The sequence below is a fragment of the Hyperolius riggenbachi genome, chromosome 10 (genome assembly GCF_040937935.1).
Source record: "Hyperolius riggenbachi isolate aHypRig1 chromosome 10, aHypRig1.pri, whole genome shotgun sequence".
Classification (NCBI taxonomy): Eukaryota; Metazoa; Chordata; class Amphibia; order Anura; family Hyperoliidae; genus Hyperolius; species Hyperolius riggenbachi.
In genome coordinates this window covers 248,820,575-248,835,845 of record NC_090655.1, presented here as the reverse complement: position 1 = coordinate 248,835,845, position 15,271 = coordinate 248,820,575, and the positions used below count along the sequence as shown (strand labels likewise).

Here is a 15,271-nt window from a genome sequence, read left to right as displayed (position 1 = left end):
CTGGCAGCCCTGCTGATCTATTTGGCTGCAGTAGTGTCTGAATCACATCAGAAACAAGCATGCAGCTAATCTTGTCAATTCTGACAATAATGTCAGAAACACCTGATCTGCTGCATGCTTGTTCAGGGTCTATGGCTAAAAGGCAGATGAGCAGCAGGATAGCCAGGCCACTGGCATTGCTTAAAAGGAAATAAATATGGCAGCCACCATATCCCTCTCACTACAGGTGTCCTTCAAAGAGGAACTATAGTAAAAATAATGTCATGTATTAAAATTGCTTTTGTATTAAAATTTGCCCATTGTAAAAAAAAATTTCTCTCCCTAATTTACTTTCTACAAATGATTACAGGCGGTGACATCTTTAGTGCTGTCAGATGCAGCTCTGCGGAATGTTGGTTTATTGAAGCTGAATTCTGAAACCAGTGAAAATAATGCCTGGTGTCCCAGAATGCTCTGGGACAAGAATATGCATTGCTAAATGGCCTAGGCTAAACATCACTAGGAGGGAGGGGCTACAAACCAATACTGTATACAGCAATATATAGATACAGGAATTATTATTAGTTAATGATGCTGAAACCAGGAAAATGACTGTAAGGGTCAGTACACACTGCTGCGCTTGCACTGCACTTTTAAAGTTGCATGCATTTTTTAATCTCAAGGTCTTTTAAAAAATCATGAAAATCGCAAAGACCTGTACACACTGGCGCAATACGAATTTTCAATTTTCATAAAGGCTTTGCGATTTCAAAATTTCATGCAATTTTAAAAGCGCAGCAGTGTGTACCGGCCCTAAGAGTGAGAATCCTGCATAATTTACTGCATTCTACTACAGTTGGTTGCAAAAGTATTCGGCCCCCTTGAAGTTTTCCACATCTTGTCACATTACTGCCACAAACATGTATCAATTTTATTGGAATTCCACGTGAAAGACTAATACAAAGTGGCGTACACGTGAGAAGTAGAACGAAAATCATACATGATTCCAAACATTTTTTACAAATAAATAACTGCAAAGTGGGGTGTGCATAATTATTCAGCCCCCTGAGTCAATACTTTGTAGAACCACCTTTTGCTGCAATTACAGCTGCCAGACTTTTAGGGTATGTCTCTACCAGCTTTGCACATCTAGAGACTGAAATCCTTGCCCATTCTTCTTTGCAACACAGCTCCAGCTCAGTCAGTTTAGATGGACAGCGTTTGTGAACAGCAGTTTTCAGATCTTGCCACAGATTCTCGATTGGATTTAGATCTGGACTTTGACTGGGCCATTCTAACACATAGATATGTTTTGTTTTAAACCATTCCATTGTTGCCCTGGCTTTATGTTTAGGGTCATTGTCCTGCTGGAAGGTGAACCTCCGCCCCAATCTCAGGTCTTTTGCAGTCTTCAAGAGAGGAAGAATTTCTTCCAAATTTGCCCTGTATTTGGCTCCATCCATCTTCCCATCAACTCTGACCAGCTTCCCTGTCCCTGCTGAAGAGATGCACCCCCCGAGCATGATGCTGCCACCACATTTGACAGTGGGGATGGTGTGTTCAGAGTGATGTGCAGCGTTAGTTTTCCGCCACACATAGCGTTTTGCATTTTAGCCAAAAAGTTCCATTTTGGTCTCATCTGACCAGAGCACATTCTTCCACATGGTTGCTGTGTCCCCCACATGGCTTGTGGCAAACTGCAAATGGCCCTTCTTATGCTTTCTCTTAACAAAGGCTTTCTTCTTGCCACTCTTCCATAAAGGCCAACTTTGTACAGTGCATGACTAATAGTTGTCCTATGGACAGAGTCTCCCACCTGAGCTGTAGATCTCTGCAGCTCGTCCAGAGTCACCATGGGCCTCTTGACTGCATTTCTGATCAGCACTCTCCTTGTTCGGCCTGTGAGTTTAGGTGGATGACCTTGTCTTGGTAGGTTTACAGTTGTGCCATACGCCTTCCATTTCTGAAGGATCGCTTGAACAGTGCTCCGTGGGATGTTCAAGGCTTTGGAAATCTTTTTGTAGCCTAAGCCTGCTTTAAATTTCTCAATAACTTGATCCCTGACCTGTCTGGTGTCTTCTTTGGACTTCATGGTGTTGTTGCTCCCAATATTCTCTTAGACAACCTGAGGCCCTCACAGAGCAGCTGTATTTGTACTGACATTAGATTACACACAGATGCACTCTATTTAGTCATTAGCACTCATCAGGCAATGTACTGTATATAGGCAACTGACTGCACTCAGATCAAAGGGGGCTGAATAATTATGCACATACCACTTTGCAGTTATTTATTTGTAAAAAATGTTTGGAATCATGTATGATTTTCATTCCACTTCTCATGATTGATTCATGTTTGTGGCAGTAATATGACAAAATGTGGAAACCTTCAAGGGGGCCGAATACTTTTGCAACCCACTGCATATGTCACTGCAGGGCCTCTAATTTTCACCTAAAAGTGCCATCCCTCCTTCCCTGGTTTCAAGTTTATCATTCAGTTTCCTCTGGTGATTGCCACTTACCTGGGCTGATAGAAGAAGATTCTTCATCTTTCACTATAGCCAGGATTTCACCCTCCTCCACAGATTGCTGATCATAGGTCTCTTCATCTTCCTCTTTTACTATTACTAAGATGTCATTGTCCTCCGTGGACAGCTGATCGTCACTCATAGAGCTCTCCTCGTCCTCCTCTTTGACTGTCCTCATGATTTCGCCCTCCTCCATAGACTGCTGATCACTAATCACATATGTCTCTTCTTCATCTTCCTCTTTTACCTCAACTTTCAAAACAATCAAATCTTCACCCTAAATCCACAGAAAGAAAAATTATAGCACCCTTAAAGGTGACCTTAAGTCAGATAAAAAAAATGAGTTTTACTCACCTGGGGCTTCCCTCAGCCCCCTGCAGCTGATTGGTGCCCTAGCAGCCTCGCTCTGATCCTCCTGGACACGCCGGCGGCTACTTCCGGTTTCGCCGTCACTGGCCGTCAGGCTGGGAATGCGAGTGATTCTTCGTGTTCCCAGCTACAATAGCACCCCCTATACTGCTATTGCGGCAAGGAAGGCCAGGTGGATCGGAGCGACTCTACGTGGGCACCGATCAGCTGCAGGGGGCTGAGGGAAGCCCCAGGTGAGTAAAACTCATTTATTTTTATCTGACTTAAGGTTACCTTTAACCTATCAGTGCTAATAAACTGAAGCAATAACATGGAATATAATGGTAAAGTATTTTCTTTATGTTGACCTTTACGTCCACCTACCTGATAATGGAGACAGTTTGTGTGATCTTCCTGTGGACAATCCTGGGAGTAAAGAGGACCTGTACGTCTCTCTGGAGGGTTTCTGTTACTGGATCCATCTGTAGGAAACACACACACTGACTGATTACATTGTCTCTATGTAATTATCAGATGATGGGGGATCTAGGTGGACCCTCTGTACTGCTCTCTCCTTTACAAGAAGTGAAAGTCTCCTCTATATAAATACTAAATAATAATAATAATAATAATAATACAAGAAGTGAAAGTCTCCTCTTACCTGGTGATGTGAGGGGCGGCTGATGCTCCAACATGATGTCCTTGTCTCTTTCGAAATACTGCCACTCTTCTACAGAAAAATAGATGGTGATATCCTGACTCCTTATAGAGGATCAGGAATTCCCAATATATTGCCCTGTGGCTTAATAGCCTTTGCTGCCAGTTCCAATAATGGCCTTTCTCTGCTTCCTCCTACTTCACCTCTCACCCAGAACTTCCTGTTTGTAAGTCCCGCCCCCTTCTTGATCACCATCTGGTGGAACACAGAGGAACTGCAGTCTGCAGCAATTGATTTTGGCAAAGTTCTCCATACAGGCTTTTCCCACATAAATGAACTTCTCTATCTCAGCTCTCGATTTGCAACCTTTGTCTCCCCCCCCCCACCTCAAACCTTTCTAAGGGCTCTTTCACACCAGAGCCCTTTACTGCGTTGTAACGAAAAGGCAGTTCTTTGTGTTAACCAAGGTAAAATGTAAGTCCATGGTCTTTCATTTTACCTTTCACACCCGATGCTGCGGTTCGGTGCGTTGCGGTACGACGCACCCAGGAGCGTCGATCCGCCGGGAGCTGGCGTTTTCCATCCAGTTCAATTAATAGCTACCGCCGCTGATTGCGGCACACCGCAGATTCCCGATGACACGCCGCAGGGCATATAACACGTGCAGGAAACGGCTCCTGCACGCATTGATAGATGTGAAAGAGGCCTAAGGGCTGGTTCACACTGAACGATTGTACTCTGTTTTCCAATCGCCAGAAATTGGCTAAGCACTAGAGCAGTGTTACCCTATAAGGGCGCTCTCACAACAGCGTTTTTTACCATTTTTAGTGATTTTTCCTAAAGGAATGTGCAAAAACGTACATTTCTTTAAAAATCGCTTTACAAAATCGCAATTGCAATTTGTAGTGTGAACCAGGGCTGGCTCACACTACAAACGCTTTTCAAGCACTAGTGATTTGATGTATTGCTATGCCTATGGTTTTTTTTTTTTTTTAAATCACATCGCTTAAAGTAACCCAGAGCTGAAGAAATTAGAAAAATTAATACTTACCCGCAGCTTCCTCCAGCAGCATACACTCTTCCTCGTTCTTCTCCATCATCTCATTCTGACATCTCTCTTCTCTCTCTGTCAGATCTTTCTCTTCCACCTTTGCCACTCCATATCCCCCCTCCACCTACCTCTCTCTCTGCATCTCTCCACCACCTTTCCCTCCCTTTCCTCCAACCTCTCTTTGTCTCTATTCTCCTCCTCACTCTCTTTTCACTGACTCTTTGTGACATTTCTCTCCACCACCTGCCTCTCCTGCAGTTCCAGGCCAGCCATCTTTCCTCCTCTGTTTCTCTTCCATCTCCACCTCACGCTCTCTCGCCACAGCCTCTGCCTCTCCAACACATTTTTTCCTCAAAGCATTCTCTCTCTTTCCTTCCACATCTGTCTCTTTCTCCCCCTCACTCTCCCCCAGCTGCTGCCTCCCTTTGTTACCATTCATCTCTCGCAATTATTCTTTCTTGGCCTATCTCTCTATGTCACTTCCCTGTCTTCATTATCACCACTAGCTATAAGCAAATATGCCAATTTTAACTTTGTAAAAATTTTAATGAAAACCTTTTCATATTATTGTGTAGCTGAAAATGGACCTTGAGATGAATGGGTCAAAAGGCAATATACTTACCTGGGGCTTCCTCAAGCCCCCTGCTCCCTCAATGTCTGTCCAGTCCCTTCCACTGTAAGCCCCAAAAAGTTCACGACTGCGCATGAGCAGTCCCGGCCATATGAAAAAAACAAAACAATAACAAACAAAAAAAACAGTTAATGATAAAATTATATATGCATTCTTGAAAATTCCTTCCACATGCATCTTTTTACACAATGGATTTTTGATTCAAAAGTGTTTTGTCTTCACTTATCTCACCTTTCTTATTTTTGTTTTACATTAGCTATAAAGCCCTGTACACAGAGGATACTCATCCCAATCGGCCATTAGGGGCTGTCTCAGCCAACAAGCTAGTGTGTGGAGCAGACCCAATACGTTGCCAACAGATCCGCCAGATCATCTCATGCCAGTATATTGTTCCTTTTCTTACTCCGTCCACCATTTCATTGTGTGCAGTGCCGTTGTCCCTCCTCTCATCCCTAGGCAGACAGTAAGTGTCGCTCTGTTACACAAGAGCAACCCGGGTACCATGCTTATTACGCACAGTATTGCCCTGCGGCGGGATCGCGCTCGGATCTGACGGGTGACACTAACCGAGGGTGTACAAGCAAGTGGATCTAAACTCAGAACTTCCTCTCTGCTCTAAAAGATTAGGCACAGTATGATCATCTTTAGGGGAAAATGTAATTACAATTTATGGAATTCCTAAAAAAAAAAAAAACCTGACGTTTTAACTGGATTAACTTTTAGGCTTGGTTTTGCAATTTTGTGAGTGACTTTTTTCGCGCCTCCCGGTGCTTCCCTACGCACTACGATTTTTTGTAAAGTACTTTTGCAGAGCGATTTGTTTTTTCACTTCCTGATGCAAGTCCGGAAGTGAACTCTTTGACCCGGAAAAGAATAAATACAAAGTATTTATTCTTTAAAGCGCTGGGGAAATCGCTATACAAAGCGCTTTTTCAAGCGTGATTTCCCTATACCTTCCATTGAGGCAAATCGCCCCCAAAAATGGTACAGGCAGCACTTTGGTGAGCGGATCGGAATTGAACTGCTCAGATGTGAACACTCTGATAGGGAATCATTGCACAAGCGCTTTTAGGGCAATCACAGGCGCTTAAAAAAGGCGAAAACGCCCTAGGTGTGAACAAGACCTTAGGGAGCCACAGTCATTTCCTGTAGAGGCAGAGCTGCCTTGCTGTGAGTCACAGCTACTGGTGAGGCTAATTACACTCTGATGTAGCTAAACAAACACATGCAGCTCAGAGCAGTAGGCTTGGTTCATATCTGCCGCCGGACATGTCAGCGTGAGCAAACAGTGTAGTATCCCCACCCATGGTCCGCTGTGGTCAGGCTGGATCCATTCACTGTAAGTTTTGCTATGAACGGAAAATGGCCAAAAATGTCAGTTTTCAGCTCAAGTGGGAACACAGCCTTAGAGATCTACAGCATTTATATATGGAATGAAAACGTATTTTATGCATCGCTCACAACTCTGCAGGAAGGGATGAAGGAGAGGCATGTGGACCACTAGAGGAATGCAGCCAGCATGAAGTGGAATTTTCAGCCCCTTCCCCCGCTAGATGCTTGCATTATAGAAACACACAGCCCCTGTGGCTTCTTCTGGCTGCTCCACAGGTAAGTACAATTCATTGTTTGATGATGTGATTGCAACAGAATTTAATCAACACTTTTTGTTCTTTGACTACACGTATACTATTGTTTTAGAGCTTTGAACACAGGAAAAAGGATCCTCTATAGTAATGTACCCTTAATAAGAGCAACCAAGCAGCTCAGGGTGACCCAAACTACTAGGAATGTATAGGGGGATAAAAGGAACCAAAAAGCCCTCCTACTAAAAAAGCAAAGCTTGGTGTAATTTGCCTTCTTAAAACAGAAGGAAATTTGCAATAATTCAGTTATAAGTGAACATTTGTGGTTACCCACAATGCCCTACTGAATATGAAAATTATCCCTTTTCGCCCTTGTGAAGCCAAGCAAGCATCCAGATCCGCTGGTTTATAGCAAGCCTATAGCTTTAAGTTTTACACAGCCATATCAAACCTTTTATCCCCCTATACATTCCTAGTAGTTTGGGTCACCCTGAGCTGCTTGGTTACTCTGTTGTTCTCGTCCAAGCCCTATTTCATACAGCCTTATCAATCCCTGCCATGTACTGATGAGGACCAAAAGTCCGAAACAGGCTGTCTACATGTGGGTTTGATATGGCTGTGTAAAACTTAAAGCTATAGGCTTGCTATAAACCAGCGGTTCTGAATGCTTGCTTGGCTTCACAAGGGCGAAAAGGGATAATTTGCATATTCAGTAGGGCATTGTGGGTAACCACAAATGTTCACTTATAACTGAATTATTGCAAATTTCCTTCTGTTTTAAGAAGGCAATTACACCAATAATAAGAGCATGCGCTCATAGGTACGCAATACGTTTCTCCCTACACAATACAACCTGCTGCTAAGATCTCTGAAGATGTGATGATTCACAAAACTGCTGTGAGGTGGGCGGAGCGTCAGCCACCAGGAGGACTCCTCTGCATCCATATGCATTCAGTATAGCGGCCTATTGAGCTTACAAATGCTACAGGGAAACCTGGATTTTGTTTTCAGACCCTAGGCAATAGTACCATTCCCTTATCTAGAGTTATAAAGGGACTATATAGGTATCACAAACTTGTATTATTACAAAGTTCAATCCACATTAAAATTGAGATATATCCTATTAAAAAGATTACATAGAAAGTTAGAGTTTAAATGTCATCATAAATTGTACATCACAGAATATTGAGCATATCATTTACAAAGGAAGCTTGGTAATTGCTGCCTGATGCACGTTCTGTGGTCTTCCAGCCACTTCCTCAGAGGCCAACATGGACAGTTCTACATTACACCTGTGGGGAAAAAACCCAAAAGCTTCTGGATAATCTACAGGCTTTTCCGATCCTTTTGAAGACCACTGCTGCTCGCTGGGACCCTCCACTTCTTCACAACCGCATTCCCATCCAAGTATGGAAACGCCCATACCTGCATAACAGCACGGAGGTACTCGCGCATGGCTTTCTCCTCTGTACTACTGCAGAGGCATTGGCCATCAATACGCCTGTGCAGGGTGGCCGCGGAAACTCATTATAGAAGGCCTTGTCGAAAATGTTCAGAGGGACCGAGTGCTGGATCGGTGGGGCGAGGAGGATGTGGGAGGCTTATCCAAAAGCTTCCCACCACTGAGGTAAGCACTGTATCTAACTTCTGCACTATAACTCTGGACCAAATGCATATCCCATAACCCAGCGGCTGGAGTGTGTGCTGGTTAAGGGCTCTGCCTCTGACACAGAAGACCTGGGTTCAAATCTTCCTATTCAGTAAGCCAGCACCTATTCAGTAAGGAGTTCTTGGGCAAGACTCCCTAACACTGCTACTGTCCAGGGAGTGTGCTCTAGTGGCTGCCTCCCAAGCGCTTTGAGTCTGCAAAAAGAAAAGCGCTATACAAATATAGGCATTATGAATTGATGTGATGAGTAATAAATGTTCCATTTGAATGATTGAAAAAAAAGTGCTTTAGTATATATTTCTGTTCTGTTGACTAGCGCTCCTTGTGGCAGCTACAGAATAACTTTAGTCACCGTATTGGTCTGTCTGCTTTCACTAAAACATGACATCAAATTTGGCAGACATGGGAGAGGCTTGATATTGGGGGTGGAGCATGTGAGAACCAATCAGGACCACTGTGGCCTCTTCCGTGAAGGGATTGGTGGGATTATCTCCCAGAGTGCACAGCGGAGCAATGACATCACTCAGGCACAGAAGGTAAACACAGATCTGGTCTTTTATTTTCATACAACAGAAGCAACAAATCAAAACAAACCAATCTCACATTTACACTTTAGAATTGAGGAAATCATTCCATAGCGGTGAGAACACATCTTCCAAAGCAAAACAAATTTAGAGGTAACTTTTTAGGTGGGCACCTAATATCTTCTATAGGTTCCACCATTCTTAATGAACATAAATGACAAATACGGTTAGGTAAGACGGCCCATTTTACTAACACTACCTGGAGACCCCCTTTAAGTACAATTTCACATTCCCAAAGCAATACAAAAGTTTGCCTTCTTAAAACACAAGGTATTTGTAATTATTCAAGTTGGAGTGAGCTCTGAGGTGTCCCATAATGCATCACTGAATGTGCAAATCATCCTTTATTGTCCCTGATAGCTAAACACAACTCCAGAACCGCTGGAATGCAATGATGTGTCAAGCTTGTTAATTGTAGAGACAATAATCCAACATGCATACAGACTGTTTGGAATTGGAGGGTCCTCACCAGTGCACGGCATGGATTAATGTGGCTCTATGGTCCTTTTTAAATTACGGTAGCGTAATTGCCATTAAAATCGTAATTGAAAATACCGTAAGCGTAATTTTCAACGCGTAATTTAGCGTTTCGTTCATACCGTAATTTCGCATTAAACCATAACGCTCCCGTATAATATAAAAAAGCTGCCGACTTTAAGGGTTAATAGCAAAGCCCCCTTAAATGCTAAGAGCCTCAAATTTGGAGAATATATTAAGGAGATCAGAAGGAATAAGAGGAAAAAATTTTTTTTTCAAAAAGACCTTATAGTTTTTCAGAAAATCGATGTTAAAGTTTCAAAGGAAAAATGTATACATTTAAAAACCCGACGACTTTAACGGTTAATAGCAAAGCCTGCTTAAAGTTTAGGAACACCAAATTCCCAGGGTATATTAAGAGGATCAGTGGGAATAAGAGGAAACATTTTTTTTTCAAAAAGACATTATAGTTTTTGAGAAAATCGATTTTTAAGTTTCAAGGGAAAAAATGTCTTTCAAATGTGGAAAATGTCCGTTTTTTTTGCACAGGTAATAATAGTGTATTATTTTCATAGATTCCCCCAAGTGGGAAGAGTTTTACTTACTTCGTTCTGAGTGTAGGAAATATTAAAAAAAACGACGTGGGGTCCCCCCTCCCAGACCTCTTTAACCCCTTGTCCCCATGCAGGCTGGGATAGCCAGAATGCGGAGCACCGGCCGCGTGGGGCTCCGCACCCTGACTATACCAGCCCGCATGGTCCATGGATTGGGGGGTCTCGGAAGGGGAGGGGCAGCCAAGCTTTCCCCTCCCCCTCCGAGCCCTTGTCCAATCCAAGGACAAGGGGCTCTTCTCCACCTCCGATGGGCGGTGGAGGTGGAGGCCGCGATTTCCTGGGGGGGTTCATGGTGGCATCTGGGAGTCCCCTTTAAAGCGGTTTAACACCCAGCATTACAACTTTGCTTTACAAGATTGCTTACAGCTTACAAACTATTATGCCAGATTTTTTTTTAAGCAGAAATTCACTGAATGGGTTAAACATGACATTTTAGTGTTGGATTTAACTAGGAATCCGCATCCGTTCTTATCTTTAGTTACAAAATGTATCTTTATTTGTAATACAAATAGACCTTTGAAAAGCCTGCCGGGGAAGCCCTCTTTGTTCTCTCAGAGCAGTGTTTGTTTGTTACATTGTAGATAGATACATTTGTAACTAAACAAGCAAGCACGAGGAGCATTTCTAGCTAAATGCAGCACTAAAATGTCATGTTTAATCCATTCAGTGAATTTCTGCTAAAAAAAAAATCTGGCATAATAGTTTATAAGCTGTAAGCAATCTTTTAAAGCAAAGTTGAAATGCTGGGTGTTAGACCACTTTAAAAAGGGGTCCCGAAGATGCCCACCCCCCCTCCCAGGAGAAATGAGTATAGGGGTACTTGTACCCCTTACCCATTTCCTTTAAGAGTTAAAAGTAAATAAACACACAAACACTTAGAAAAAGTATTTTAATTGAACAAAAAACATAACCACGAAAAAAGTCCTTTAATATTCTTAATTAACCATTAATACTTACCTGTCCGTTTAAATAAATGATCCCTCGCAATAGCCTCGGAAATGTTCTATCAGTTACAATGTAACAAAGTTATTACAATGTAACAACTTTGTTACATTGTAACTACGCCGCACTCGACGTCACTCGCCGCTCAGCCGCCGCATACACTTACGCGTCCTTGCAGGACGCTAAGTCCCCGCCGGCTCCCGCTGTCCACCCCGCCCACATCTGTCACCCACATGTCACCCACATGTGGGTGACATGTGGGAGAGGCGGGGAGGGCAGCGGGAGCCGGCGGGACTTAGCGTCCTGCAAGGGCCCGACAGAGCTCTGAGCTATATAGCTCAGAGCTCTCTAAGCATCTTTGAATTTGGGCTCCAAGGAGCCCCATTGGTCCTTAGCAGACCAATGGGGTTCCTTCAAATCAGAAAGAACCCCATTGGTCTGCTAAGGATCAATGGGGCTCCTTGGAGCCCAAATTCAAAGATGCTTAGAGAGCTCTGAGCTATATAGCTCAGAGCTCTGTCGGGTCCGTGCAGGACGCTAAGTCCCCGCCGGCTCCCGCTGCCCTCCCCGCCTCTCCCACATGTCACCCACATGTGGGTGACAGATGTGGGCGGGGTGGACAGCGGGAGCCGGCGGGGACTTAGCGTCCTGCACGGACGCGTAAGTGTATGCGGCGGCTGAGCGGCGAGTGACGTCGGGTGCAGCGTAGTTACAATGTAACAAAGTTGTTACATTGTAATAACTTTGTTACATTGTAACTGATAGAACATTTCCGAGGCTATTGCGAGGGATCATTTATTTAAAGGGACAGGTAAGTATTAATGGTTAATTAAGAATATTAAAGGACTTTTTTCGTGGTTATGTTTTTTGTTCAATTAAAATACTTTTTCTAAGTGTTTGTGTGTTTATTTACTTTTAACTCTTAAAGGAAATGGGTAAGGGGTACAAGTACCCCTATACTCATTTCTCCTGGGAGGGGGGGTGGGCATCTGGGGGACCCCTTTTTAAAGGGGACTCCCAGATGCCACCATGAACCCCCCCCCCCCCAGGAAATCGCGCCCATCGGAGGTGGAGAAGAGCCCCTTGTCCTTGGATTGGACAAGGGCTCGGAGGGGGAGGGGAAAGCTTGGCTGCCCCTCCCCTTCTGAGACCCCCCAATCCATGGACCATGCGGGCTGGTATAGTCAGGGTGCGGAGCCCCACGCGGCCGGTGCTCCGCATTCTGGCTATCCCAGCCTGCATGGGGGACAAGGGGTTAAAGAGGTCTGGGAGGGGGGACCCCACATCGTTTTTTTTATATTTCTCACACTCAGAACGAAGTAAGTAAAACTCTTCCCACTTGGAGGAATCTATGAAAATAATACACTATTATTACCTGTGCAAAAAAACTGACATTTTCCGCATTTGAAAGACATTTTTCCCCTTGAAACTTAAAAATCGATTTTCTCAAAAACTATAAGGTCTTTTTAAAAAAAATGTTTTTCCTCTTATTCCCACTGATCCCCTTAATATACCCTGGGAATTTGGTGTTCCTAAACTTTAAGCAGGCTTTGCTATTAACCGTTAAAGTCGGCGGGTTTTTAAATGTATACATTTTTCCTTTGAAACTTTAACATCGATTTTCTGAAAAACTATAAGGTCTTTTTGAAAAAAAAAAAATGTTCCTCTTATTCCTTCTGATCTCCTTAATATATTCTCCAAATTTGAGGCTCTTAGCATTTAAGGGGGCTTTGCTATTAACCCTTAAAGTCGGCGGCTACCTAACATTGATCCATGCGTCAACTTTTCCGCTTGGGAGCATGGCCATACGCATTAATTTCGTAATACCCACTGCAATGCGAAAATTACGCTTACGCGAAATTTCGCGAAATCCTTCTTCATTACAATTATGTACTTACGGCCATAATCGTAATTACACTAATTATGCGAAATCGTAATTACGTCATTACGCTCATCTCTAATTCCAGCAGTTCTGGAGGTGTGTTTAGCATTCAGCGACATCAAAGGGATGCTTTTCATATTCAGCAGTGAAGCATTGTGGGACACCTCATATACTCACTCCAACTTAAATAATAGCAAAAACCTTCTGTTTTAAGAAAGTACATTTCTGTTTTGCAAAATTTGCATAACATTTTAGTAAGAAGGCTTTTTTTTGGTCTCAGCTCCTTATGGTGGGCATACACGGTGCGATCCGGTGGCTCGATTAGCCACCGGATCGACTCCCGCCGCGTCCCCGCGCGTCCGCTCGTGCGCCCGAATCGATTACCACTCGTCCCCGCCGGCGCCGCTTATCTTCCGCTCGATTCCCTGCCATTGTCCGCGAGTGGGGGAATCGATCCATTCGTGATCGGACCTGTTGGATATATTATCAATCGAGCCCATCAGCAGCTTGATTGATAAGAAAGAAACGCACCGTGTATGCCCACCATAACACACTCCTAGGAGTTCTGGATAACCATGAGCTTGCTGGGTACTATTTCGGGTTTTCTGGAGCACTGCGATCATGTTTGCATTTTACACATTAGTCCGATTTTTAAACTCTGAAAAAAAGAATAGAACACACAAAGAAAGTATATCTTTTAATGCCTAATGCCTGTTGTGTATATAAGGTGCTCTTTATTTAGTGGAGTTTAACTCCCCCAACTAAAATTTAAGAACCTGCTACTAGTTACATAAAATATTTAAAAGCATTCCCTGCATGCAAAACTTTTATTTACAATGCAGAGAACAGCACAAGTTTGCAGTGCTCTGCTAATCAGCAAATGTAATAATTGCTGGACAGGAGAGTGCTCTGCCTGATCTCTTCATTCTGCTCCCCCTCCCTCCTCTGGTGAATAGTAACCTCACCATGGCAATTTCCGAGTCACTTCAGCAGACGAGGGTGGAGATGCAGAGTGAAGTAACCAGGCAGAGAGCTCTCCTGGTCAGCAATGATTACATTTGCCAATTAACAGAGCCGTGCAAACTTGTGCTACTTTTTGCATTATTAATTAACATTTTTGCTCGATTACTTACTGCTTTCAAATGTTCTTTTATGTACTTAGGACTAGTACATACTTCAATTTCAGTTTAGGGAGTTTATCTCACTTCAGCATATGAACTAAAACAAGAGTTCATTTGAGTAACTTCTTTGGCAAGAAAAAAAAAGTTTTCCCACACTCTGCACCAGATACCAGGCACTCTATAGAATTTATTTGCAGGTAAAATCTTTCCCACATTCTGAACATGAAGACGTACGTTCACTTATGCAACTTCTCATGTCGAAAGAGATTTCTTGAACTAATAAAACCTTTTCCACACTGTGAACAAGAGAAGGGACGCTCGCCAGTATGTGTTCTTTGATGGATGAGGAGCTCTGGTTTTGAGAAAAAACCCTTTCCACACTCTGAACAGAAATAAGGATACTCGCCTGTGTGTCTTCTCAGGTGGGTAAAGAGGTTACCTTTACAAATGAAAGCTTTCCCACACTCTGGACATGAAAAGGGGCGTTCCCCAGTGTGAATTCTCTGGTGTCTCAGAAACTTTCCTCTTGAAACAAAACCTTTCCTACACTCTGAACAGGAAAAACTGTGATCGCCCGTGTGACTTCTCTGGTGTGTAAGAAGGTTACTTTTTCTAATGAAACCTTTCCCACACTCTAAACATAAAAAAGGACGCTCGCCAGTGTGACTTCGTTGGTGTTTGAGGAGCTCCGCTTCAGAAATGAAACCTTTCCCACACTCTGAACAGTAACAAGGCCAATCACCTGTGTGAATTCTCTGGTGCGTGACAAAGTGGCTTTTCCAAATGAAAGTCTTCCCACACTCTGAACAGGAAAAAGGACGCTCACCAGTGTGATTCTTCTGGTGTGCAAGAAGGTGACTTTTCTGAATGAAAGCTTTCCCACACTCTGAACATGAAAAGGGGCGCTCACCAGTGTGAATTCTCTGGTGTCTGGTGAGTTCTGCTTTGGAATTGAAACCTTGGCCACACTCTGAGCATGAAAAAGGACGATTGTCTGTGTGACGCCCCTCATGTGTCGTCAGCTTTCCTTCATCACTAGAATATTTCTCACACTTTTTTGATTTATTTTCATGGTGAAGTCTGCGATTTCCAACGGAGTTTCCTGCTGGAGGATGTTGTGTGACCCCTTTATTTTTTGTTTTATCAGAGCGTCCCTCCGAGGGGTTCCCAGCATCGTGTCCATCTGTTGGAGAAATCTTATTATT

The 15,271-nt window shown here is 43.4% G+C and overlaps 1 protein-coding gene across 1 annotated transcript in view; it reads right to left on the bottom strand.

The window, feature by feature from the left end:
- Positions 1-15,271, bottom strand: part of LOC137537062 (uncharacterized) — a 56,057-nt gene that overhangs the window by 4,084 nt on the left and 36,702 nt on the right. Inside the window, exons 14-18 of the mRNA XM_068259208.1 lie at positions 14,307-15,249; positions 7,980-8,069; positions 3,516-3,628; positions 3,239-3,336; positions 2,501-2,783 (exon numbers count right to left, since the gene is read on the bottom strand). Of these exons, the coding sequence (XP_068115309.1) occupies positions 2,501-2,783; positions 3,239-3,336; positions 3,516-3,628; positions 7,980-8,069; positions 14,307-15,249 (1,527 nt within the window). The remainder of the gene's footprint in view (positions 1-2,500; positions 2,784-3,238; positions 3,337-3,515; positions 3,629-7,979; positions 8,070-14,306; positions 15,250-15,271) is intronic.